This window comes from Primulina tabacum, chromosome 8, assembly GCF_025594145.1.
Source record: "Primulina tabacum isolate GXHZ01 chromosome 8, ASM2559414v2, whole genome shotgun sequence".
Lineage (NCBI taxonomy): Eukaryota > Viridiplantae > Streptophyta > Magnoliopsida > Lamiales > Gesneriaceae > Primulina > Primulina tabacum.
Window position 1 is genome coordinate 7909855 of NC_134557.1, and position 26487 is coordinate 7936341.

Genomic DNA, 26487 nt, shown 5'->3' on the forward strand with positions numbered 1-26487 from the left:
CTAGATCCAACTATCAAATGAACAGGCGCCATCGTTTCCCACCATAGGAAAAATTGACTTTATATTTAATTTCGGCTAAGTATCCCTAATCCTCAATGCAAAATTACATCGTGTCGTATTACAATTATTAAATATTAAAAGATAATTATTGCATAGTAAAATTTTCTCCATTTATACTATTTTGATTCGATATAATTATACATCAGATAATATACTGTATACTTGTTGATGAAGACCTCATATGTATCGCAAGATGTTCATGCAAACATATCTTGGAACGTCACATTGGTTGTGCTCTCACACATTGCTGTATTAAATGATTCGACAATGTTCTCACACACATCTTGTCACTTGTGCCTTTACAAACATGTGGGCCGGGGTAGCATATAAAAATTTTATAATATTTATGATTTAGTTCAATTTGATTCAGTATTCCCTCTTATTCGATTAGTCCAAATAAATTAAAATCTAATGTTGTAATTTTACATTTTTTGTATATAATTTAGTTTATTATGTAAAAATGAATCATTTTGATTAATCTAATTAGATAATTGAATTAATATAATATTTAATGATGTGATTTAGTCAACAATCCAATCAATTAATTAGTAAATGACTCTGTTATAGTGAAGTGAAGTGAAGTCAACATCAGCGTGTGAGATTTTCAAAAAAAAAAAAAAAAACCAATCCGAGTTATGTAAACAACAAAACCGACTTTTTGCAGTATCCCCATACCTTCTTACACTATTATTTTTCACATGAAAAACGTGTTTTTTCCCATGAAAAACGTGTTTTTTTTATTAAAAAATTATTTATATTTGTTAATATATTGTTTCCCCATGTCAACTCGGTGAACAAGCATGGGACGACGAAGACTCATGATTTTCTTTGCATAAAAAATATTAATTTATAGACGCTGCACATGTCTACAACAAATATATAGGTATAATTATATATATATACACACAGAGGCAAACGCATATATCTAAATAAGTTGCATAAATATCATCACCTGAACATTTTGTAGCAGTGATCAAACGTAGTATGAAAAACAAGAAGATATTAGGAAGAAAAATGATCAAGGAAACAAGCCGTCGTGGTTACAGAAGCATGCGGCGGAGAAATGAGGGTGCAGGATCGGTGTCTGAATTGGGTCGATGTAACAAGAAGTCAAGGACATTGACAGGAACAGGGGTTTCTTTTCCCAACTCCGATATGGTGGCCTTGGCATCGTGTGGTGAGAAACGCGCCACCGCAGCTGAGCTTCCCGGATCCCACAAAGTGTCTCCCTCAAGCCCAGTTGACCTTACTGCGTGATACGGCGCCAAGAGCTGCTCACCTTGCTGCGAAGAATTTTCAGGTATCGATTCTCGATGCATGGAGCCCTAATTCTTCATCATCTAATACAAGAGAAATTCACGTGGAAGAAACTTGTCTGATTGATTTTCCAAATAAGGAGGAGTCGTCCATGGATTTCTTGATCGGATTGATAGACGAAGAGGAGATGTTTAACATGCCAGGCTTGGTAAATAGCATGGCGGAGGGAATGCTTCTGACTCCGCCAGCCTATGAAGAGAGGATTTAAATGGAGCCATGATAGTGATCAGGTTGATGATGCCGATTACATTAATTTGTGGGGACAATAATCATTTATGTATATAAACTGGCATTTGACGTGATTCTATCTTTGTCCTTCAATTCAATATATATAAAATTTGAATCGATCTGATTTACTGGTTCGTGTATGTATATATATATATATATATATATATATTGTATATATATACACCCACCGTGCACACTTCATCTATTGGATATACAATTATTTTATATTTCATCACATCTAATAGATAATTGTCACAATGATAAACAGGGTCTAAATTTTTTTTTAAATGCGGAACGTAATGGCATACATCTTAACATACACGTCAGTATTAAAAGTACAAATCTTGCACTATATACAATCAGTCTCAACTAAGGTTTAACAACTATATAACAAGTGTTTAAACCCTAACTCTAGTCCAAGTCCGTAGTCTCCACTCTAACTCGATCTTTCTTTACCTCTGTGACCCTGAACCTGTCCCACATGTTGCCATGCACACATACAGACAAGACAACATCCGGATAACTCCGGTGAGATATAAATATCCCAGTATAAACAATGTATCAATGCAATCATATAAAACATATATAAAAGCATAAACAATCAATAAAATATGTATCTAATCTGACTACATGAATCAATACGAATCTGTATTTAAGTCAATGACTTATTATCTTATCTCAACTTATTTCTAACCTAGGGATCCCGATCTAATTTAGACTTTGGTATGCTGTATCGAATGTCTACAATAGACGTCGATCTACATCTAAGCTCATCGATACACCGTAAGTCTAGAGTCCCCGCGGTTCTGACAAAGACTCGGCGGTTCTGCCCTAGCTAGGCTGATCTGCCCTAGACTCAAACTCTGGCTCTGCTATAATTCAATAGACTAAACATATCAATCTGATAATCTGCAAATATCAATGCAATAAAATAAAGTATGTGATTTTGGCAAACTCAAGTCAAACCTAACTCGAGTTGTGCAATCCCGAATCAATATTTATTTATACTTTTTATTCTGTCGCTCTGATACAATTGAAGTCTCGACTCAAAACCTGTCAATGTTCAATCTGGCAATGACAATATCAATATACTGTATCAATATTCTATTCAAATCAAAACATCCCCGTCTTATCAAATTCTGACGGTACAACAGTACAATCTTGCGATACCGGTGATACCACACCAGTATATACTAATTCCAATAATTTATAATCAATCACCGTACAAATCTGACATCACATCTCAGTCAATTTAACTCTGAAATTCATAACAATTCCATAATCAATCTGTTTCTTAATCTGACTTCGATTCTATGATGTCTACTATGTCAAGAACATCATATATAAATTCCATGCAATTCTGACAATATCATAATTTCAAAACATGTCAAAACGTAGTAAAACTTACGTCCAGTTGTAGCCTGCGTCGATAGGAACACAGTATCGAAGTCGGATTCAAAATCGGACGGACGAATTTCTCACAAAAGGCGTAAGGATTTTCTATAACTTCACAGAGACTTTTTCTCGATTCTTTTCTGATTCTGAAGGATTTTCGTACGTTTTATATATATATATATATATATATATATATACATATATATAAATACATTCACGCATGTAAAGCAAATGGCTCATCCTACATGCAACACGTCTCGCGCATATGCGCGACCCTTCTCGGCGCATATGCGCGAGACAATATGTCTCGGCGCGTGTCTTCCCAGCCGCTCGCGCATATGCGTGCCTCAATTCCGCGCATATGCGCGAGGCTCTCTGGTCTCGACCTGTGCAGCTCGCGCATATGCGCGCCCTCATGTCGCGCATATGCGCGAGGTCTTCTGCCCATTTGGCGCATGGGCGCGCATCACGTCGCGCACGTGCGCGAGAGGCACTGTCCTCGCACATAAATTATCACACGTTACCTCAAATCGTGTCTCGGTTAATCCTCTCATAATCACATCAAATTATAAATCAATAATTACGGATTACTAGGATAAAATTCTCGGGCATTACAACGATCTTATGAATTAATTTTGTGATATGAATCTCCTATTTGGTCACCTTTTGAAAATATATTATTTTTATGTCGAAGTTAACAATTATTATTGTAAGTATGTCAAAGTTCATAGATTTTATCCGTGATATTGTTTCACAAGAGACTTATTATATTTTTATTGTCGAGAATTGTGCGTATTCAAAACAATTAAAAATATTAGTTAAGATATTATATTTTTTAGAGACTGTTATCAAATCAAATTTAAATTTTATAAGTTCACTATTTTTTATTTTATTTTCAATTTTAACCCATTTTTAAAATGGCGTTGATGTGATAGCAATATATCATGAACATGGATATGATGTATGTGGTAAAATATTAGCATTTTTACGAATAAATGACTAAAATTATAAAAACTTTAATTTAAAGATATTTGCACTACGTTAATTTTGGAGTCGGGACACGTTTTTTTTATAAACAAAAGATATATGATTTCTCAAATTACAAAAATATTTCATTTTTATTGACAAAATTATCATAAAATTCTATTTATTATATTTGTATCTCATCTATAACTATCAATTCACATCTTGGTACAATTTTTTTTTTATCTTTATTTATAATTTTGAATTTAAATTGTCACATCACACATAGCATAAAAATTATTACAAAAAAACTATTGTTAGAGTTTTTAATTTTAATGTAATCGCTAAAATTTTAAACAAAAATTATTTAACAAGATGAATTTTCAATGTGTTTGCATGCATCGTAGTGTCAAGAGGCGCCAATATATATTAATAAGAAAAATTTTATTTTGGTCTTGTATGTTCGTCTTTGTAATATAGTCACGTATGTTGTTAAATTTCAATTTTAATTCAGTGTCGTTCTAATTGGAAATTTTAATCTTTTTTCCAACATGGAGCTCATGTTGTGATGATCATATATAGTGTTTCATCAATATTTGTGGTGAAAAATAATTGTAATTTTTTTAAAAATATTACAAAATAAAATTGAAATTTGAAAACATAACTTTACAAATTAATTAATGTCCAAAGATCGAAGGCGCATATAAGAAACGTGATGTTTGGTTATTTTGTATGTCTTTAGAAAAAAAAAGGTTTGAGAACTTGTTTTCGAAGATAAACGAAGTCTACCAGGTAGTATTTTTGAAAATATAGTTATTTTTATTGTGTATATCCTATCATGTAAGATTTTTTTGTTGTTGATAAAATAGCATATTATTATATCTGAATTGATAATTTTGTGGATGATGATTGACGTGACCAGGTAAAAATGGGTGCAAGATGCATGGACAATTTTCACTGGGTCGAGTTATGCAAATAGGCTTGTCAAATTGGGTTAGGCCCGTCGGATCGGCCCGCCCCGCCATAAAATTGAGCGGGTTGGGTTGATAAAATAGCAGCCCGTTTGGAGGTGGGCCAAACGGGTTGAGCCCGTTTGGGTTGCGGGCCAAATGGGTTGAGCCCGTTTGGGTTGCGGGCTGGCCCGCCAAATTAGGGTAGAATTTTATATTTTTAAGTTTTATATAAAAATTCCTATTTCTTCCTTATTTTTTCTCATGTGCCTAACTTCAATCACTCTGGTAAAATCTATATGCTTCTATTTTTTTTGAAGATGTTATACTCTTCAGTTCCCTCTCTTTTTTTAATGTTTAACTCGAACTAATCCAGAATTATCAAAATAATATAGTAAATAAAATAATTATCTGTATTATTGAAAACATAATATTACATGAGTTAATTTTTAGTACATGTGTACGATGAAATCTTGTGTGAATTAGAATAAACACTTTATTTTTTTTATGTATTATGTTGATTGTTGTATGCTTTCAATGTCTTATTTCAATGTTTTTAAGTTTTTTATGAAAATATTTGACTGAAATATATTTTTCTTCTATGTTTATTTTAATACTGTTTAATATTTTTTTTAAAAAAAAAAATAAGCGGGTTGGCCTGCCTAGCCCGCGGCCCAAGGTGGGTTGGGCTGGGTTGGCCATTTAGAGGCCCGCCAAAATGGCGGGCTGGCCCGCCCCGCCCCGCCCCGCCTAATGGCGGGTTGCGGGCTGGCCCGCCCCGTCAGCCCGTTTTGACATGTATATATGCAAATGATGAGGGATGAGAACACAACGAGATGTGTCCAAATCAGAGATTTTTCTCTCGATAAAAGCTGGTGCTGACCTGCAAACACGAAGATAACGTGAATGGGCACCAGAAAGATGTCCGACGTGGCCATTCCGATGCTAAAGTCAGCATTTGAAAAGAACTAATGTAGCAAAGAGAATGGTGTGTATAAGTGATGTATATTCTAGAGGATAAATGATATGGGCAAGATATATGTCAATGAATGCTTTAATGTTTAAACAAAACTGATATTTATAGAAAGAAAGTCAATCATGACCTTATTTTCAGTGCCCACTTACTAATTATGAGAAGATGGTTGCTCATACCCTACTTTTCTGACACGCCAAACTGTCCCTTTTGTCTTATCAAATCCATTCGATTTTGTCAGTAATGATTGTCAAGATAATGTATATCATAATTGTGTACTCGAGTGATGTGCTATTATCGATGTAACTTAGGTAGAAAGCCATCACCCGAGAACTCATCTGGAAGCCCGAGCTTCTGGTAACCTGGAGGATGATGTTTCGGGCATTCATTTGTCTGGCTATTTGTCAGACTGACTCAAAATTTATCATAACCTGATCCATGACTCGGGATCACCTAATACCCACGACCTGAGCCATCGAGGGGTGTCACCAATGATTAAGAATTAAACATTCTAAAATTTTTGAATAAATATTGTATAGTAATACGATATTGTCTTAAAGTTGCGAAAAATTGATGAATTAAATGCAATAATTTAAAGACGATAAATTAAATTTGGTTTCATAATGATTAAACTCCTCTGCCACAAAAAAAAAATATTATATTCATTTTTTTGGCAAATTAAAGAACACAAAAACTCTTGTCGTGTTGAGGTGGATTTTCGACCTAACATGATTTCATGAAAATGTTAATTTTTATGTTAAAAGTATTACTTTTAACTGTAAATATAAATCATATTAACTTATCTAAAAAAATAAATATATGAAGTCGTCATCTCCTGAAAAAATATGGACTCAAAACTAACGCAAAAGTTCAAATGAAAAGCTAATTTTATACTCGACAATATATTTATCAGAAAAATTAAACCAACAAGCAGTGTGCGCCTGCAAACAACGGTGTCGGCTGCTAAATTAAATTGGCGGCGTTGGCCACTTGTCTGCGACAGTGACCCTAACGCGAAACACGCAGCGACTCAAATAGTCAAATGTGCATGAGACCCGTTTACACACTCGTCATTTTATAATCACAACATGTATGCAATTACTACTAGCTCCATAACCAATTATCAAGTACATACGTGAAAATATAATAGGATCTGAAATATTTCGTGAAAATTATTAAAAATAAAAGAGTTTAGGTGGCTTGGACCTTATATATACACATTAAAATACTTGGTGTTAAATCATTTTGTTAAAAAAAATCTAAAGATTATATTGAAATTATAATCTTTAGATACGATTTTAACATTAGTTTCTAATAACATTAATTAGAATATTTATCTCTTATTTTTGTCATATTTTATAAATTTGAATACCATAAGTGTCACATCCCAAAATCGAGACGCACAATCGGCGTTGTTTAACAATTTAAAATCATAAAACAACGAGCCATGTAATACATGAAATAGCCCAAAGTATGTCTTTTATATAATTTTACGGTGCATAATAGAATTGCGAAAGCGATAAAGTAAAGGAAAATAAAACCAAAACCGATGCTTGAAACTTCAAGTCTCGAACTTGATCACAAACCCTAAAGTATGTGTTGTTCATCCTCTTCCAATTGATCTTCGCCCTTATCTAGGGAGGAAAGTAAGGGGGTGAGTGTTTGGAGAACCAGTCAGCATGTGGGGCCAACGTACACAAAAATATCGAAATATATATATAATATGAGTTCAAAGATGAATTATCGCAGAACATATCGAAACATAAATCAAGACATGAGATAAACATAATTCGAAACAAGATATCAAAACATATGAAAACAAGGCACATTTATTCATTTCTTTATCCATGATATACCGATCAATCCCTAATTGTTAGTCCTGTAAGAGGGTGATGTCATATATCAGTTATTATAATCCACTGCATCAGGGATTTATCTTATCATGTCTTGAAAATTTCTTTACCACTTTTAATTCGAATCATAACAGTGCATTTTGAAGACATCATAGCATAACAGAGGAACCACACGAAACGAAACATGAACGAATCCAATGACGTGAAACGAGTAGTGTACAGTTGAATTTTCAAAAACAGGAACATCATTATTAAATTTCTTTTTTTTTTTTATAAGTCCGCTTCTTTAAATAAATAATAGGTATATTTTTTTTTTCCTTGGCACTAAAAAATTCACGAACTTTAATCTTGAAAATCAACTCATTTGATTCTACATGTTGAACACGGGAAAAAAATTCCCGCAATTTTTTATACATATTTCATCAGTTTTTCATATATTATAGTATTAAGGGCAGATAAATATGGCCGGTGAGACGACAAAATCAGCATCGTAGTTCACTTTCAATCGAACAATCAATTAATAAAAAAAGTTGTCCAAAATAAATATGCATCACAAGATTTCTGTAGAACAATATCAGGAACATATGTATTACTTTGTAATAAGTCAACACACTCATACTCTCTAGTTCCCACTTAACAAATATCTGGGGCCAATAATCCAATTAAGGACAGGACAAGGAAGGGATACTTTAACATAACATGGAAACGTGAGGCATGTTATTGTGGTATTCTCGAGTGTTAGGATTTTTTTTTCTTTGTTTTACTCGAAAATTAAGGTAATTTTTAAACGTTTTCGCAAGCGATTTCGAATATGTATGTGAATGCGCATTTATAAATTGCATCTTACAATTTTATCAAGGAGATCTTATGTTTACTAACATTTGATGTATTTAGCTGATATTTCAAAAAAAAATATCAGTACAAGAAAAGAATAAAGAACATGAAGTACATTATCTTGTTGTAACTTTTTATATATCTTTAAACTTCTCAGAGTTCTTGTAATTTCAACTCCAGTTATCCTTCCAAGTAGTTTTAACTTTCATTAATTTTGAACTATAACTAATTAAAATCTTATCATAAGAAAACAATTTTAATAATAAATGGATCAACAACGTTTGACGCATGTACTCGAGTCACTGTTGTAATATACACGCTGAGTATTCAATTGTTGGACTGGTGTTAAATTTTAAATTTGAGATGAATGCCATATGTTGTATCTCATTACAAGTGCTAGCTCGTGAGAGAAAACATACACGCTGTCAAAACAAATTAAGTTCGACTATAAAAGTTGGTGAAAAATAAAAAGCAGCAGCAAAACAATGTTAGAACAAGCTCTGTCTTTTTGGCAAATCTAAGGACATCCTCAGCCGAGACACTCGTTTTCGATGCCCCTTCCCTTGTCTATGTTGTTCCCATTCGTGGGCACCTCGAAGCTCCTTATTCCCACATGCCTAACAAGAAACCGAGCCACGGGTGATGGACATACACCGAAATATTATCACCAACAGTTGCATAAAAATCATAGATGAAAAGATCATTTTTCGGGGTTAGTGATACAAGGTGAGTTTTAATTCGGAAAAACACATCCATTCATAAAGTATTGTATCACCAAGGTTATTGAAGATATTTTTAAAGCAAAACGAAACAAGAGTCTCATGTTTAATATATGATTGTCAAAAAAGACGACATTATTTTTTTCAGGTGAATTTGAAGTACTGGTAGTAGTAGTAAAAGCAATATGCTTTGGCTCGGTGATTTCTGCTTTTTCAAGCACTTCCCAAAATAAAAATAGCAAACCAAACATCTCTGTTACATCTAAAATGTTTTTTCATTCTCTAAATGAGCATTTTTACTCAGACGCAGTCACAGTGCACTTTGACTAACCTGACAAACATATCGAGTCCAAAGGTCTCTATGAGGCAGATTAACTGTTCCTTCACAACCTTGTCCTGCATCGTCTGAACTAGCAATGCTTTCAAGGAAAGATTCAATAATTCTAAGAGATGGTTCCACCACATTAACCACCCATGAATCGTCCAAAGAACCTAAAAAATGGTCACCTCCATTCAACCTCATGCATAATTTCTAAGTAATGTATTCATCAAGTCATTCCGCGAGAAAGAGAAAGACTTACTTGATATAGAACTTGTGACATCGAGATAATGTATCTTCCATCCAAAAAGCATTTGAAGTTGATTTAGCCTTCTCTTCTGTGAAAAGAACTCAAGTTTGCACCGAGGATGTAGTGTGACAGTAGATTGTGGCATGTTATTCAGAAATAAACCAAATATATCGATAGTTAACTTACCTGACGACGAACAAGTCTTCTGGTGTTCAGTTTCACTTTGTCAATAGCTTCTTTTAACATTAAATTAGATTGGTCTCCACAGGAGGAGTTGATAGACTTACACAAATTGTCTTTATGAATCTTAGGACACAGGAGAGTCTTTTGACAATCAAAGTTCCGATATCTAAGAAAATCCTCGAATTCTCGGACACCAATTGCCTGTCGTAGACCTCGAGTATAATCCGAATCTGACTTGTGAATGTCACAAACTTCTTCAACCAGACCCACTTCAACCATGTGATCGACTCTTTGATTTACATATTGATCCAATGCTTGCAGAGATGCATCCACGCATATAAAACAACAATTATATCTTAAATTATCAACTCGACCCCAGTTCTGCCCTGCCAAATTTGTAATGACGATGATTAATCAAAGATTATATGACAGTCCATTAAGAGCCAAAGTAGCTTTATTCCAAAAGAGCTCTTCGTAAAATTTAGATCCTGGAAAGCTCATCCAAGTAATAAAAATTGAAATGTACTCATTTGACTTGCAGGAACTGGTACCGTAACCGTAAAACAAACTTAATAATTTGGTGCGATTATGATCTTGTTTATAATTGAAATTTCAACACTGCATATTTTCCTCAAAAGACAATTTTCAGCAATCTGCATTATTACTTCGTTACAGATAAAACATTTCAGTACTCAATATGAAGGTACTATGATGTTGCAGAGAAGCCAAGCAGTATAACAAACCTCCATGGTGTTGCCCTGGAAAAGCTTGCTTGGGAGTACACCCCAGCGTTCATATAAATTTAGGTATTGCCTGATCTGTGATTGTCAAGAAAAAAAATCAAGAACCCAAATAAAAAATAGAAAAGGAAGCAGGCAATATAATCTACCATAGCTTGGCCACATTACTTTCTTTATAGATGTCATGTTTGTTATAGGGAACCCATATACATATATTAAATCATATTTCCGCAGTTACAGTTCAACTAAGACCACTGTGAAAAAGCTGATTAATCATCCTTGAATTCAGAATGAAAAGTTAAGGTAAATACGAAGCTGGGAAAATGTGACAATTAACATAAAACCATGGTTTTCTAGTCATCCATAAGTGGAGAGAAGACATGTCAAAATTTGACATAAAGTTAAAGCAGAAATCATATGAACCTATATAAACTGCTCGGTCAAGAAAACCTAACAAAATTACAAGTTAGGTTCCCACTCAAACTGTTGATCATCAAATTATAAAATAATATAATAAGAAAAGGAGAAAATATTGAGGAGAAAGGACTATTCCAATTATCTAATCAACCATATGCCATGACCGTCATATGCCAATGTTGGTCTACATCAAAGTTCAAGCACAAACTCATTTATGCTAGTAATAATTTATGGTGTTAATTTTTTGAGACACACAAAGTACAAATACGTAATAACGAAGGCCAAAAATCCAACCTCATATACCAGTATATGATTATAAAATATTCTCACCTTCCTGTGATCATTTGGATGGATTCTGTTTGCTGCAACCGGGTCAAGGTTTTTAAGACGGCTGTGAGTGTAATCACAAGCTGCAGTCATGGGTTCAAGCTCACAATCTAGTTTTTTGTTATCTCCTACAAAAAGCAGGACACTGTTATTCTTGCAGTTGATTCCCTGGGTACCGTTTTGTAATACTAATCAAAACGTGAAAGTCTAGCTCATAAAGTTATATTAATTATAGCAGCAAAAATGTATAGTGAACCTGGAAGATCCAGTGAGCAATTTGCTTCCAGGTCATCTGCAAAATCGTTTAACAAGTACTGGCTCACAAGAGCCTGAAGATAAACGAAGTAATTATTTGATTAGAAACAAATATTTAAATAACTAAATACGAAATGGTCCAGAATATTCAAAGGTGATGACAAATGAAATAGTATAAGTTACGAAAGATATGTATTATGTAGCAACTAACCTGGATATAGTAATTTGTTCCACCCACTATAACAGGCAAGCAATTGCGTGACCATATCTCATCAATGAGCTACAATCAAATCAAATGCCAAAGATGAGAACAAGACATAGAAAAGAACAAATCTATGCTTACACAGATAGTAACTTTACCAATATAAAATATAGCTCATAGAGGAGTAGCGTTAAGTAGCACAAAATTTCTATAAAGGAAATATTGCACGGACAAATCATGCTCAAACAAACGTGTTTGTTTTAAAATTCAGTAGCCATGAAGTAAATATGGAAGCAGCCACCTGACGAGCCAACCAAACCACCTTCTCAGATATTTTCACAAGAAAACATGAAGCAAAAAAGATTAAAAAAAACGATAGAACATCATCACTAAACAAACAATGAATTCATCTAACCGGAATAGCATGTTCCCGAAAATCTTTAGCGGTGAATTCAATATCTGGACTGATAGTCCCAAGCAGATGATGCGGCACTCCTGCCCAAAAGGAGGAACATATTAGCAACCATAACAACAAAAAACCAACTTCGGCCTCTCAATCATCACAAAAAAAGCTAATATAAGCGAAATGCATCAAGGAAAGAAAGCAATAACCTTCCCGCTCTTGTACCGGAACCTTATTAGTAAGAACATCCAACCCTTGATAAACCTACGGCTATAATTAGTTAGACTGGTTTTCGGTACACCAAATCCAGCGGAGACAAATTTGGATTTATCAAAAGAAAACATAAGAAAATTTTATAATTTCTTTCGGGTCTATCCAGTCCTGCAAAATAATCGATCACAAAAGACGTGGGAACTCATAAACATCGAAAAAAGGTGGTACCTGCATGGAGTCAGCGTTGATAATTTCGACGGGGAAGTGGGAAGCAAGATCTATGGCAAGCTTGGATTTTCCTGATCCCGAAGCTCCCATTACCACCACTATTTTCGGTTTCGAAATCGATTTAGGAGTAAAAATCTCGGCTGTATCCGGGTTTAGATCCATTTTCGGCTCTGTATACATAGTTCCAGTTTCCATTGTTGTGCAGTCTCTCCGTTGCAGCGGAAAAACCCGGCGAGGACTGTGAATTGAAAAAAAAATGGAGAACAGGTAAACGGGCCTTGGAAAACTTTTCTTTTACCAGACTGGGCCGGGACACAGAATTAGGATCTCCAAGTATTGTTATCTTAGTCAACTTGATATATTGAAAATGATATTTAAAATCTGAAAAATTTTAATCAAATCAAATCGAGCTTGCATCAGAAATAAAAGTTTGAATTCTAGTTCCTACATTTATTCGTATAAATAAATTAATGACATGCTTTCGTCTTATTTACGATACCATTTCATGTCTCTCTAGAACAGCAACTTCTAAAAAATAGATAATTTTTTAGGGGGAAAAAACATTATTTAGTTCACTTCGGACAATAAGTTCACGATCGGAAAGGTAGCCTCCTTTGTTCTAAACAGATGTCGTAAATTTTAAAATTTTTCTATAATTTAGTCCATTTTCACGACCGCATATGGGATATCAATAACATAGTGAAAACTTCATCAATATGTATATATATAAATATATATAATAAAAAAATGTCTTAAAGAGATTCTTTATAGTTAGTTTGAACAAATTATAATCTGTATGATTCAAGCTCCCTGACCATATAAATTGGTTGTTCGTGTATTTTAACCGGACACATGCCTTAATATTATACATGTACATATTATTATAACAATTCCAAGAGTTTCCGTTTCAAATAATTTGAATCGTGTCACGAAGTAAATAGTGTAATTTGGACGTGTAATTGACACGTCTAGCACAGTGGATCATCAAAGAACACACAGGTTCCAACTTCCCCATCTTCCATAAATACCCAAATCTTACGATATCCAAATCACATAAAACCTTATTCATACCAGAAAAAAGGTTCTCGCTCCTTCGTATTTTTTGACCGAAGAGAAACCCAATCATCATGTCGTGTGAGCAGCAGCGTTACAAAATCTTTTTGTTTCCATGGTTAGCTCACGGCCATATATCTCCCCTCGCAGAGCTGGCCAAGAGGCTCATTCACAGAAATTTTCATGTATTTTTTTGTTCGACTCCGGTGAATTTAGAGCCTTTTAGAAAGTCCATCAACGACCCTTCATTAGAATTCGTGGATCTTCACGTTTCTTCCACTGAACTTCCCGAAAAATACCATACTACCAAGAACCTGCCAACCCATTTGATGTCAACCCTCAAAACTGCAATCATTGAATCCAAAGAAACTTTTCGAAACATTCTTAAAACCATCAAACCGGACATTTTAGTCTATGACTTCATGCATCCATGGGCATCAGAGATGGCTTCTGAAGAGGGAATAAGTTCCATTATTTTCTACCCTTGTGGTGCAGCATCTACTTCTTGCAGATTCCACTATACCATTCAACCTGAGATGGAGTTCCCTTTTGAGTCACTCAGATTTTCAGAGACTGAGCAAGAGAAGTCGGAGATTATAAATACTGGAACAAATAGTGATGACAGTAAGGTTGAATTCCTAAAATACTTTGGATGGCCATCGACTTCATTTATAATGATAAACTCTTCGAATAAGATCGAAGGTAAATACATTAGCTACTTGTCGGAACTAGTGAAAAAAGAGGTTGTCCCAGTTGGGTTTCTTATTCAAGAACCCGTTACAAAATCCGAAGATTCCGTCTTCTTTGATTGGCTAAGTAAGAAAAATACCAAGTCCGTGGTGTTCGTCTCTTTCGGAAGTGAGTATTTTCTGACAAAAGAAGAGACAGAAGAGGTTGCTCTAGGGTTGGAAATCAGTGGAGTGTCTTTTATTTGGGTTGTTAGGTTTCCCGCGGGAGAAAAAGTGGACCTGGATGATGCATTGCCACAGGGGTTTCAAAATAGAGTTGGAGATCGAGGCATGATAGTTGAAGGGTGGGCACCACAAGCTAAAATTTTGATGCATTCCAGTGTAGGAGGCTTCCTGAGTCATTGTGGTTGGAATTCGATTCTGGAGGCGGTAACGTGTCGAGTACCTATTATTGCCATGCCAAAGCAACTTGACCAGCCGATGAATTCGAGGTTGGTTGCCGAACTTGAGATCGGGATTGAGGTTCGGAGAGATGGGGAGGAGTTTTCTAGAGGAGAGATCGCCAAGGCAATCAAGAAAGTAGTTGTGGAAGAAGACGGAAAAGAGATGGCAAGGAATGTGGATAAGTTGAGTAGTGAGGTCAGAGGGAACCGTGATGATGAAATGAATACAACTGTATCAAGGCTTGTGCAGCTTGCAAAAGGTGGATAGAGTGGCAATTTTAGTTCTTTGGCAGGGCCAAATCCAGTGGAGTAGGCTTAAATGTGTGAAATAGCTTCCTCCGTATACTCACCCCTGATTCAGTATAGGGATGAAATACTCACCCTTACATGTAAGAAATGATATCGTTGTATCTTCTACGTGTTTGTTAAAAGATCCACGTAATCCCAAATCGGCACTCCGATTGGCTCGTAAACGGGTCCTGATAGTCGTAGCATAGATGAATGGCGTGGACGATTGACGTAGGCGAGTAATGCAGATGGATCCTTGTTGCCCTGGAGCAGTCAGTAGTAAACTTTGTGGGTCGTCATTTGCGTCACAAACAAACATTAAATGCATCAGGGTTGCTTGACATAGATACTCTGATGCTCAAATCAGTAAATAGTCACATATATTATGTGAAAGTTGGAGAGCTCAAATAGAAAAACGAGATAGTGTTTCTTTCGAACGAAGGTGATTTCTACTTCCAGGTTTTTTAAGAGTGTTTAATGAACTTAAGCTTTTGTAGGCAAAGTGGGCCAAATAATGAAATTGAGGATATAACTCATCAAATATATTATATCATATTCAAGTGTTCCAAAAATAGATATTATTCAGCTTAAATATCTGAAATCGCTTCAACATGAGTAGTGGTAAGTCGTGCAAAATATGTGTGTAAATATTGCATCGATAAAAACATAGCTCCAGCTACTTTTCTTTTCCTAAGCATTCGTTTCACAAAATTAGTAGCCAGTAAGTAATATGGAAATCATCCGATTGGCTTATGCATCAGAATAGACTAATTGACTGCATTCATGAACGAAACACAAAACAAACCGACGAACATTATCTTAAATCTCCCAAAACTCATACTTTCTAAAAAATCGAAAAGCCACCAAATATGAAGGGGGGATACTTCACTTTGATTATTCAAAGAGACTACTGGAAACCAGTCCAACTAATTCTATTCATAGAGGGCCAAACATAAGAAATTTTTTATGGTCTATCCAGTCTCGCAAAAGAGGTGGGAATTTATACACATCCAAAAAGGTTGTACCTGCATGGAGTCAGCGTTGATAATTTCGCTCGGAAATTGGGAAGCAAGATCCTCAGTGACGAATTCCTGTTTGGAGTTAAATTCTCGCCTTTACCGGGATATAGATCCATTTTCGAATCCGTATATACAGTTTCAGTTTCAATTTTTTGTGCCGCTGCTGCGAAGAAACCAATGATGGAGTAAACGTAAATGGGCCTCGAAAAGATCCAAAAATTTGGGCGGATTCAAGATGTGAATCTTTCCGTCTTATAAAATGGGTACTATACTTCATTCAATTTTTTATTCTATTATTTGATAAAATTACAGTTCTTCGTGGACTTCAAAATCATAGTTAACTCGAAAAATAAAGTCGGGATCTATAAAATTTGGATCAGATCCATTTTAAACTCAATGTCACTCGACAGTCGACTCTTGAAATTTTTTTATAGATAACTCAAATTCATAACATTTTGAGAAAGATTTATAATTTTATATTTCAAGTTATCTTGTTTTATCGGAAGAACTTCGTCGAATGATCGCCGACTCGAAGATTTTCACCAAGTAACCCCAACATCTTCAATGCTTGTTCATGATGCATGTTACGACCATGAAACTTATTTTTTTGGAAATTATTGGAGTGACTTTCAGTTGGCCACAAGAATTGGCCGTCCACCTCGACCGCGGTTGGCTGACCACCTTGATTAGTTGATCATCTGAATTGGTTTTATACCTAGATTTGTTTATCACCCGGTTGATCGGATCTTCTCATCTCAGATAATATTATTATTTTTGCTACATAATCCATATATATATATAAAATCGAATAATATAAAATTTCACTTAATTGCAAAATTTTATGTTTTATTTCTAATTTAAAATTGATTTTTTCCTCATATAATTAACATTTTTTCCACATTTGATCATGTTAAATATGAATTTGTATTTTTAATTTTGTAACTTTCATGCTTTTTGGAAATGAATTTGCATTGTAGTCCTATAATTTGCATTTTTTGTAATTTTTTGTCCTATAATGGTGAATTTGCATTTTTAAAATGTAACTTACATGTTTTTTGGTCATTTTTTGTTTACTGTAGTCCGTAGTGTTTCATTCCAAATAGTATTTCTAAAAAACAATCACAATATATATACAAGTTTTCTTCGAAAAATCCAAGTCAATATCCACGTCCGCAGATAAGCAATTTTTGGCAGACACGACGGAATCCAGTAAAAAAAAGACCAAAAATAAAAAAAAACATGCAAGTTACATTACTCAAATGCAAATTCATCATTAACAGGATTGTAAATTGAAAAAAAAAATGCAAATTAAAAAACTAAAAATAAAAATTCACTGTTAAAAATAAAAATTCATTGTCAATAAGCCGATCTGCTCATTTTGATTATTGGGTTACTCCAACATTTGATTAATTCCCCATTCTCCATCCCGAAAGAAAAGATTGTTTCGTGTACTTTCAAGATGGAAGCATTGTTAATAACAATAATACTTTTTTTATATCTATCAATTATGTTGTTTAAAATCAGTCTCACAGATCAATTTTATAAGACGAATCTCCAAACCAACCTAACTTATGAAAAAAGTATTATCATTCATGATAGTTATGGATCAGATCAACACATCTCACGATTATAAATTCATAGGACCGTTTCACAAGATACACATTCTTAAAATTATTTGCATATGTCATAATCTAATACACAATATCTTAGAATACCTTATCATAAATAAAAACAACTAAATAGTACATAATTTTTTCGATGAAGGGGTAAAATAGATATTTTAGATAAATTTTCTTTAAAAAATGATCATATTTTGATCTATATATACGCTATTTAAACAGAATTTCAGGAACCAAAAAATATTTTTCTCGACTTAAATGTGTGATAGATAGTTTATTTTAATATGTAATTTACCAATTCATTCACAAACACCGCAGTTAACATCGTAGTCTCCCAAGGATAAGAAATAAGTGTCACATTCTCACTTACACATAATAAACAACTTAAGGTTGGGGAAAGGGTGAGAGTTGTTTTTAACTCAAAATAATTGAAAGAATTATTATAAAAACTATAATCGAATTTTGAAGTAGTTTTTAATCTAATCAAATCTAGCTTTGCATCGGGAAACAAAGATTAAACTATACACTAAAAAAAAAAAAGAGGCTAGCGACGGTTTTAATCGTCGCTAAAACCGTCGAAAGGGTTAGGCGACGGTTTGGTAGTCCGTAACCGGAGGTCGCGTCGCCTTCTATTACCGACGGTTTCTCAATAACCGTTACAAATTAGTGACGGTTTTGTTGAAAAATACAGTCGCTAATTTAGCGACGGTTACATACAAACCGTCGCTAATTTAAGCGACGGTTTAACTTAACCGTCATTGAATGATAGCGACGGTTTTGTTAAAAACTGTCGCTATATAAAAACCGCCGCCTACTAAAGTAAGCGACGGTTTATCAAAAATCGTCGTTAATCCAACCGTTTTTTTTAGTGATAGTTACTAAATTTATTAATTTAGACATTAATGACACATTTTCGTCGATATTTTTCTGAACCCTAAAGAGCACTCAAGTGCTTCCTGGAGTAGTTTACAAAAAAACGTAATTGTTTAAAAGGATTTGTAGAGTTCTCTTTGGACAGTAAGTTCAAGCCCGAATTTGTCTCCACTTTAATCCATTTTGATAGGTAATAGACTAAAAATAAACAAATTCAGATAGCAACCGAATGAATTATATTCAACAAAAACACAAATATTTATGTGATTCACACAATATAAGCTACATCCATGGAACTACTGTAAATATTTTATAACATGAAGAAATATTACAAGTGTTTACAACAAAACACTCACATTCCCGACCCTCGAGTATAATCGAGAAAATATTTTCTCTTATTCTCACAAGAGAATCTCACAACATTATGTTATCTCTTATTTAAGTAGCTTTGAAATTGTTGGATGTGAGATGATTGAAATGAAGTGGTAAGCTACCTATTTATAGGTGCAAAACATGATGTGAAAACACGCTTCCAACATGTCAAAATTTCTTCTGCCTCAACATGATGTGAAAACACGTTTCCAACATGTCAAAATTTCTCCTGCCTCATACTTTCATTAAATCCAGTTGATCCCACCTTACCTAACATTTATCTCACTTGAAGACTTGACTTCAATCATATCTTTACACTCATCAATGCATCAACTCATATCTCTCCATTTATACTTGCAGTCTAACGTGTCAATGATTACAACCTTCGTGAGCGTGTCAACTAGATTCTTACTTCCAATAATCTTCTCAAGCATCAAGACTCAATCTTCCAGTACTGATATGATGAAATGATCCTACTTTCAAGTTGGTTTTATTCTCAACCATGACTTTCCACATTTTAAAGGTTTCGTAAACATCATAATTATTTTTCAAAAAATAAAGCCAAACTTTCCTGCTTGAATCGTCAATAAATGTGATATAGTATCTTGAGCCTCCAAGTGATATCACGAGAGTTGGTACATGTATGACTTTTTTTATTTTCCAAACACATCTATTTGACATTTTCATCCGAACATCACCCACACCAACTATTTCCAAAGACTTTCAATTAGTCAGAATTTTTTTCATAATCACTAGCGATGTAAGTATCGAATATATCACGATTACCAGTGGTGTAAAACGAAGATCTCGAGTACATAACCCAATAATCAATTGGGATTTCCATGGATTGTAATAATTTTATTTATTTGTTTAAAAATTATTTACTATTGATCAATTCTTTTTTTGATTTGGGAGTACTGTTGTTGGGGGGAGGGGGGGATCAGATTGTTTAGGGAAGTTGGTCATCTTCCCCGGGATCTCAAATGAAGGACCTGGGAGAGTCGAGACCAAGCATCATGTACCTCTTCAGTAACAACGTTAGCATTATTCTTTGTTGATTTGCAGTTTTTTTAGGTGACCAGTCTGACCATAGCTCCAGCACTTCAATTGTTTTTGAAGTTACTTGTTTTTTTCATTTCTTGACTTGTATCTACCGTGCTATTGGTTAGAAGTCCTTTCCCTACTCATGTCCCTTCTTTTGTTCTCGGGATTTAGAGTAGATCTCAATGATGTCCCTTCACCAGAATCAATCATGCAAACTTCTTTGGCAAGAATTTGATATATGACATCATTGAATTGTAGCTTTCTTTTTTCAACAAAGTTGTTAATCGCAGCCTGCATCGGTTCCCAATTATTTGGTAAAGACTCCAAAAGAATAAGTACATGAATCTCATCAACAAATTTTATTTCAACCTATGTTAGTTGAGAAACAATCGTGTTGAATTCGTTGATGCTTTTAGCCACCGAAGCACGTTATTCCATTTTAAAGTTGAATAACATTTTCATGAGATGTATTTTGTTGTTTGCTGATGGATTCTTATACATATCCGAAAAATGGACATCATTTTCTCGTGATTTGTGCCTCAGCCATGTTATGTGCCACGTTTTTTGTTAATGTCAGTCATATTACACCTAACATCTATCAGTCAAGGAGCTCCGAGTCATCATCCTCCATCTTGTCCGAGTTCTTTCCTGATAGAGATTGATGCAACTTCTTGTTATACAGATAATCTATAATTTGTAACCTCCAGAACTTGAAATCTATAACGTCGAACTTGTTGATTCCCTGTCTCGATCCATCATCTCTGGCCATCACTTCTCTAGACGTCATATAAAATCTCAAAAATATTTTCTGATGTGGAATTTCAGATAATGAATTCACAGAGCTTACTCAGAATTCTATAAAATTTTACAATAAGGCTTTGATACCAATTGTCAGGGATTACATCGAAACAATGATAATCATGATGATAATTTAGTATCAAAAAATAGAATAAGATAAACAACAAGAATACAAAGGTTTATGTGGTTTATCCAATATATGCTATGTCCACGAAACTATTGCAAATATTTTATAACATGAAAAAAATATTGTAAGTATTTACAATAAAACACTCAAATTCTCACAAATCCGATCTTCGAGTATAACCAAGAAAATATTTTTTCTGATTATCACAAAAGAACCTCACAATACTTTGTTGTCTTTTATTTAAGAAGATTTGATTCGATTTGGGTTGATTGAAATGAAATGATAAATTACCTATTTATAGAAACAAAAAATGATGTAAAAATAGTTTCCAAATGGGTCAAAATTTCTTCTGCCACCACCTTCATTAAATCCAGTAGGTCCACTTTACCTAACATTATTGAGCCAAGTGACCTTTACAAACACAACTTTGGTTTTCTATTTTAAAAAAAAAAATTGGTTTATTCTTTCAGTATTAAAAAGATTCTTAAAGATTCTTCTATGTTGTTCCAACAAGTTTCGTTTTGTTTTTAACAATTTTTATGATTCATACTCCCGAACCATGCCTAAATTCTTTAAATATTTTTTCGTGCATTTGTAACCGAACACGTCATGATATTATATCCATGCACGTATGATTTTTTTAAATGCATGCACGTATGATTTGAATCGCGCCACGAAGTAAAATTATTGCACTTTTGATGTGAAATATTTGACACGTCTGACTGTCATCAAGAACTCGCTGGTGCCAACTATCAACCTGCACTATATAGGTGCAAATCTTGTTGAAACCAAATGCCCATCAAACCATTCTCACACCTTCGAATCTTGATTCAACAGAACCCAAATTATCATGTCGGGTAAGCAGGAAAATTACAAAATCTTGATGTTTCCATGGTTAGCTCACGGCCATATATCCCCCTTCACGGAGCTCGCCAAGAGGCTCGTTCACAGAAATTTTCATGTGTTTTTATGTTCAACTCCGGTGAATCTAGAGTCATTTAGAAAGTCCACCTTCGACCCTTCTTTAGAATTCGTGGATTTTCACCTTTCTTCCACTGAACTTCCCAAAAAATACCATACTACCAAGAACCTACCAACACATTTGATGCCAACTCTCAAAGCTGCATTCGATGAATCCAAAGAAAATTTTCGAAACATTCTTAAAACCATTAAACCGGACATTTTAATCTATGATTTCTTGCAGCCATGGGCGCCACAGGTGGCTTCTGAAGAGGGAATAAATTCCGTTGTTCTCCTCCCTTGTGGTGCTGCATGCTTTTCGTTCGTAGCCCACTACTCCATTCATCCTGAGATGGAGTTTCCATTTGAGCCACTCAGATTTCCAGAGACCGACCTAGAGAATTCTGAGATTATACATGCTATAATAAATAGTAATGAGAGTAAGGAGAGATTCCTAAAATGCTTCGAAATGTCATCGGCTTCTTTTATACTAATAAACTCTTCGAATCAGATTGAAGCTACTTACATTAATTACTTGTCTGAATTAGTGAATAAAGAGGTTGTCCCAGTTGGGTTTCTTGTTCAAGAACCGGTTAAAACACCAGACGACTCTGTGTTCTTGAATTGGCTCAGTGAGAAAACTACCAAGTCCGTGGTGTTTGTATCCTTCGGAAGTGAGTATTTTCTAACAAAAAAAGAGATAGAAGAAGTTGCTTTAGGCTTAGAAATAAGTGGGGTGTCTTTTATTTGGGTGGTTAGGTTTCCCGTGGGAGAAAAAATGAATCTAGACGAGGCATTGCCACAGGGGTTTCGGAAGAGGGTCGGAGATAGAGGCATGATAGTTGAAGGGTGGGCGCCACAAGCTAAAATATTGAGTCATTCGAGTGTTGGATGGTTCTTGAGCCATTGTGGCTGGAATTCGATTCTGGAGGCGATAACATGTCGAGTACCTGTTATTACAATTCCGGTGCAACTTGATCAGCCGATGAATTCGAGGTTGGTCACCGAACTTGGAATTGGGATTGAGGTTCGGAGAGATGGGAGAAGGTATACTAGAGGACAGATCGCGAGGGCGATAAAAAAAGTGTTGGTGGAGGAAGATGGAAAAGAGATGGAGAAGAACGTGGATAAGTTGAGTAGTGAGGTTAGAGGGAATTGTGAATTTGAAATGAATGCAGCTGTAAAAAGGCTCGTGGAGCTTGCTCAAGGTTGATAAAATTGCAAGTTCGATTCTTTGGTAGGGCCAAATTCAGTGAAGTGAGCTTATTATATAATGTATGAAATATAGTCTCCCCAGCATATATGTTAAAAATATTAATATTATATATGCTTTTTGTGTGTGTGTGTGTATATATATATATATTATATTATTATATATATGTAAGGGTTCTAATAATGGATTGTATTTCTATTTAAATATATCTTATATATGAAGTACTTCATTTTATTTAGTTTGTTGTTGATATGTCTATTGCGTAGATTTTCTCACAATTAATTTTTAAGATATCGGATAACAATATTGGTCCGAGATGAAAATGAAATAGCTAGGGTGACATTGTTCGAAGATGTTGCTAAGACGTTTATTGGTTGATCCATCCAAAAATAATTGATATGCATATTTAGGTGAATTTAAATATTTATTTGAATAACATTATAATAATCTAATACATATTATCGATAACTACAAAATTTATATTGTAGAAAAAAGGTAATGTGGAGCATGTAACGATATTTGATCAGCCAAGCGAAGACGATCACAAATTTTTTTTCAAAGTCAATATCGATCAAAAATACAATAACATCAATAATTGTGGATGAATCGGAGAAATCACAACTACTCAAAAGAAATGTTGACAAGAAAAGAAAGAATCGAAACATCAATTAAATACAAAATGAAGACATGAAAAGAACGAACACAAATGACGCAAAGAAAAAGGCAAAACAAGTATAACATGAAGATAAGAAGACAACAAGCACTAAGGAAAGACAAAACCACAGAAAAAGTAAAAAAGCCCATCATGTTCCAAAGAAGAAACCATACAAATTCAAGATAACGAAAAAAATTGATGATTTCAGTTAAAAGATGATGAAACTTAGTCAAAATAATCACACAGAGATTACACAAAATTTGAAAATTATGTAAGAAAAGATTTGATAATGTTTTTTTTATGAATTTTCAATAGACAATGAAACTTTCGATTTCACTCAATATTAGTATTTTATGTCCACATACTCCTTATAAATTATGTCGTACAACATTTGTTCAAGATACGTGTTACTTACTAGTTGTTTATAAAGTTGCAAATAATAATATATTACATGTAAAAGGTACTTGCCAGCAAAGTTAGAGCCTTGCGAGTTGAGGCCGATACTTGGGGTACTGAATGACACAAAAGCAAGGTAATGAATGACGTGCATGCACAGTATTGGGATCATTTTTTCAAGCCAATAAACGTCATGATTGAGTTTGTTACATTTGTATTTCAAACCAAGTATACATTAAGTTTTTAATCATAATCATGAAAAGTATCAACAATCGATAAATATAAGGATGAAAAACAGCAAATGAGAGTAAAATTTAGTGGCAATCGGACAACCAAATTAATCAGCAGTGGATGAGTTCTTGGATCTCAGCAAAGGGAGTTTATGTTCTTGCTAAGCTGCTCCAATTTATTCAATCTCAGTTTCTCACTTTCAGTCACCAACTAACAAACAAAGACACATGAATAAATAAAGATTCCGAATCAGTGAAATTAAATTAAGTCAAGATTCTGCAAGATGAACAAAATTACCTCAACTAGTTTGCAAATAAGCTGACTCTTTTCTCTGTTCTTCTCATTGAACGCCTCAATGGCTTCTTTGTATTCCTTTTCCTATGTTATTACATTAAACGATGAAGAAACATCCTTGTATCTATTCACATTTTCGAGATACACTCTAATTAAATTTACGTTAAAAAATTGTGGACTTCACCTTCTTCTGGCAGCCAAGTCCCAGTGGCTTCAACTCTCGGTTAATCAAGTCGATCCTCTTGCGAATAATCGCAACTTCCTTCCTCATCGGATCGGTTAAAGCTTCTAGCTCCTATTATAAGTTATTATACAAACATAGAGGATCCCAAACTACCGAATCAATACGTATGCAGTAGGTTGAAATACAGCTTTGAACTATATAAATTAAACTGCAGACTCATCAAAATTACGAAGGTGAATATATATGGTTTTCTTCATCAAACTTACTTCACGAATTTCAGCCAAGCGCTTCGTTTCCTCCTCCACACGGCCTAAATGAACCTCAATTTTCTCTCGGACCGCGTTTTTCCTCCTCTCAATCTCTTCTTCCTTGACACGAAAGGCGGTTAAAGTTGATCTTGTCATCTCTTCATCTATGTCTTCATTTAGGAAAGCGCTGTCGATATGGTTGATGGAACTGGAGTTCTGGGGACGCGGCATTGGAACCGTCTGATCAAACATCTGTTGTTTTTGTGTTGTCATTACAAAATCCTTAAAAATCTTTTTTCTTTCTTGTTTTGTATGTACTTTTGCTTTAGTATTTACGAATGATCGATGCTTCCTCAATTCTTCTCTTTTTTCCTGTTTACATATTCTTAAAACAAGGCAACCTGTGGAATTATATATGGAACCATCTTGCTTTCTCGACAACAAATCTTGCAATGAGGGTAATGACCATACTGCCCAATGTCGTTTTTAATGAGAATGTAAAAAATAATCTTATACTTTACTTCATCGTAGGATTATTATTTTATATCTTCTCGCATGTTAAATTTGCAGTATAAATTAAATACTTTGAAAAGTTTAAAGGGTATATGATAGATAATTATATGCTTGCAACAGTTACAAGAATGATTTCTGCAGATATCGGTTGAAGGGTCTTTATTTGTATGTTTTCTACAATTAATTTATCTGTACAGTGGGGTGCTTGGGGTGAAAGTTTCGTTGCCTGTGTAGAAAATAAAAGTTCACCAACACACAGATGAAATGATGGCCTTGGGGGCCAAGACAAAGTAGCTAGGATTTGTATGTTATTCTCTGAGACATGTTCAAGAAACTTCACTTTCTTGGATTTTACATCTGCACCTTTTTGTGACAATATTACCCAAGAATTAGGAGAAATATGTTTGGGATATCAGGGAAATAAACGAGGTAATATTAGTTAGATATCGTATTAATATCAACAATGAATAAGATTAACACCAATATTTATAGTGGTTCACCCCAAGATTGAGCTACGTCGAGATAACTTTTTAATTAATAACAAAGAAGACAAGAGAATTGAGAATACAAAGTATTTCACTCAGAACATTTTAATTTTAACACTCAATTTCTCTCAACTAATCCTATTCCTTCCAAGGA

The 26487-nt window shown here is 34.3% G+C and overlaps 4 protein-coding genes across 4 annotated transcripts; 2 read left to right on the forward strand and 2 right to left on the reverse strand.

Moving 5' to 3' along the window:
- Window positions 1-8918: 8918 nt before the first annotated feature.
- Window positions 8919-16538, reverse strand: LOC142553548 (tRNA dimethylallyltransferase 2). Its single transcript, XM_075663883.1, has 12 exons — window positions 16328-16538; window positions 12830-13067; window positions 12598-12652; window positions 12401-12480; window positions 11995-12063; window positions 11785-11857; window positions 11532-11656; window positions 10788-10862; window positions 10048-10425; window positions 9874-9949; window positions 9624-9784; window positions 8919-9190 (listed from the first exon to the last, which is right to left on the reverse strand). The coding sequence occupies exons 1-12, from the start codon at window positions 16435-16437 to the stop codon at window positions 9062-9064; spliced, it is 1569 nt and encodes a 522-aa protein (XP_075519998.1). The 5' UTR covers window positions 16438-16538; the 3' UTR covers window positions 8919-9061.
- On the forward strand, window positions 13901-15586 carry LOC142553549 (UDP-glucosyltransferase 29-like). Its single transcript, XM_075663884.1, has one exon. It carries the CDS (start codon window positions 13957-13959, stop codon window positions 15280-15282), a length of 1326 nt encoding a protein of 441 aa, XP_075519999.1. The 5' UTR covers window positions 13901-13956; the 3' UTR covers window positions 15283-15586.
- A 5338-nt stretch (window positions 16539-21876) lies between the features above and the next one.
- Window positions 21877-23398, forward strand: LOC142554833 (flavanone 7-O-glucoside 2''-O-beta-L-rhamnosyltransferase-like). The gene has a single exon (XM_075665504.1). It carries the CDS (start codon window positions 22005-22007, stop codon window positions 23325-23327), a length of 1323 nt encoding a protein of 440 aa, XP_075521619.1. The 5' UTR covers window positions 21877-22004; the 3' UTR covers window positions 23328-23398.
- Window positions 23399-24544: 1146 nt separating this feature from the next.
- LOC142554499 (uncharacterized) lies at window positions 24545-25704 on the reverse strand. Its single transcript, XM_075665168.1, has 4 exons — window positions 25354-25704; window positions 25088-25198; window positions 24907-24987; window positions 24545-24819 (listed from the first exon to the last, which is right to left on the reverse strand). The coding sequence occupies exons 1-4, from the start codon at window positions 25606-25608 to the stop codon at window positions 24745-24747; spliced, it is 522 nt and encodes a 173-aa protein (XP_075521283.1). The 5' UTR covers window positions 25609-25704; the 3' UTR covers window positions 24545-24744.
- Window positions 25705-26487: the final 783 nt, after the last annotated feature.

What these genes read in the sequence shown, in the direction of transcription:
- LOC142553549 (XM_075663884.1), top strand. Translation starts at nt 13,957, where the DNA reads ATGTCGTGTGAGCAGCAGCGTTACAAAATCTTTTTGTTTCCATGGTTA.
- LOC142553548 (XM_075663883.1), bottom strand. Translation starts at nt 16,437, where the DNA reads ATGGATCTATATCCCGGTAAAGGCGAGAATTTAACTCCAAACAGGAAT. An exon ending in TCCGGTACAAGAGCGGGAAG is followed by an intron (nt 12,481 to 12,597) that starts GTTATTGCTTTC and finishes CCTTTTGGGCAG; the next exon opens with GAGTGCCGCATCATCTGCTT. An exon ending in TTGCTCACTGGATCTTCCAG is followed by an intron (nt 11,657 to 11,784) that starts GTTCACTATACA and finishes TGCTTTTTGTAG; the next exon opens with GAGATAACAAAAAACTAGAT.
- LOC142554833 (XM_075665504.1), top strand. Translation starts at nt 22,005, where the DNA reads ATGTCGGGTAAGCAGGAAAATTACAAAATCTTGATGTTTCCATGGTTA.
- LOC142554499 (XM_075665168.1), bottom strand. Translation starts at nt 25,608, where the DNA reads ATGACAACACAAAAACAACAGATGTTTGATCAGACGGTTCCAATGCCG. An exon ending in GCTTGGCTGAAATTCGTGAA is followed by an intron (nt 25,199 to 25,353) that starts GTAAGTTTGATG and finishes AACTTATAATAG; the next exon opens with GAGCTAGAAGCTTTAACCGA. An exon ending in GACTTGGCTGCCAGAAGAAG is followed by an intron (nt 24,988 to 25,087) that starts GTGAAGTCCACA and finishes GTAATAACATAG; the next exon opens with GAAAAGGAATACAAAGAAGC.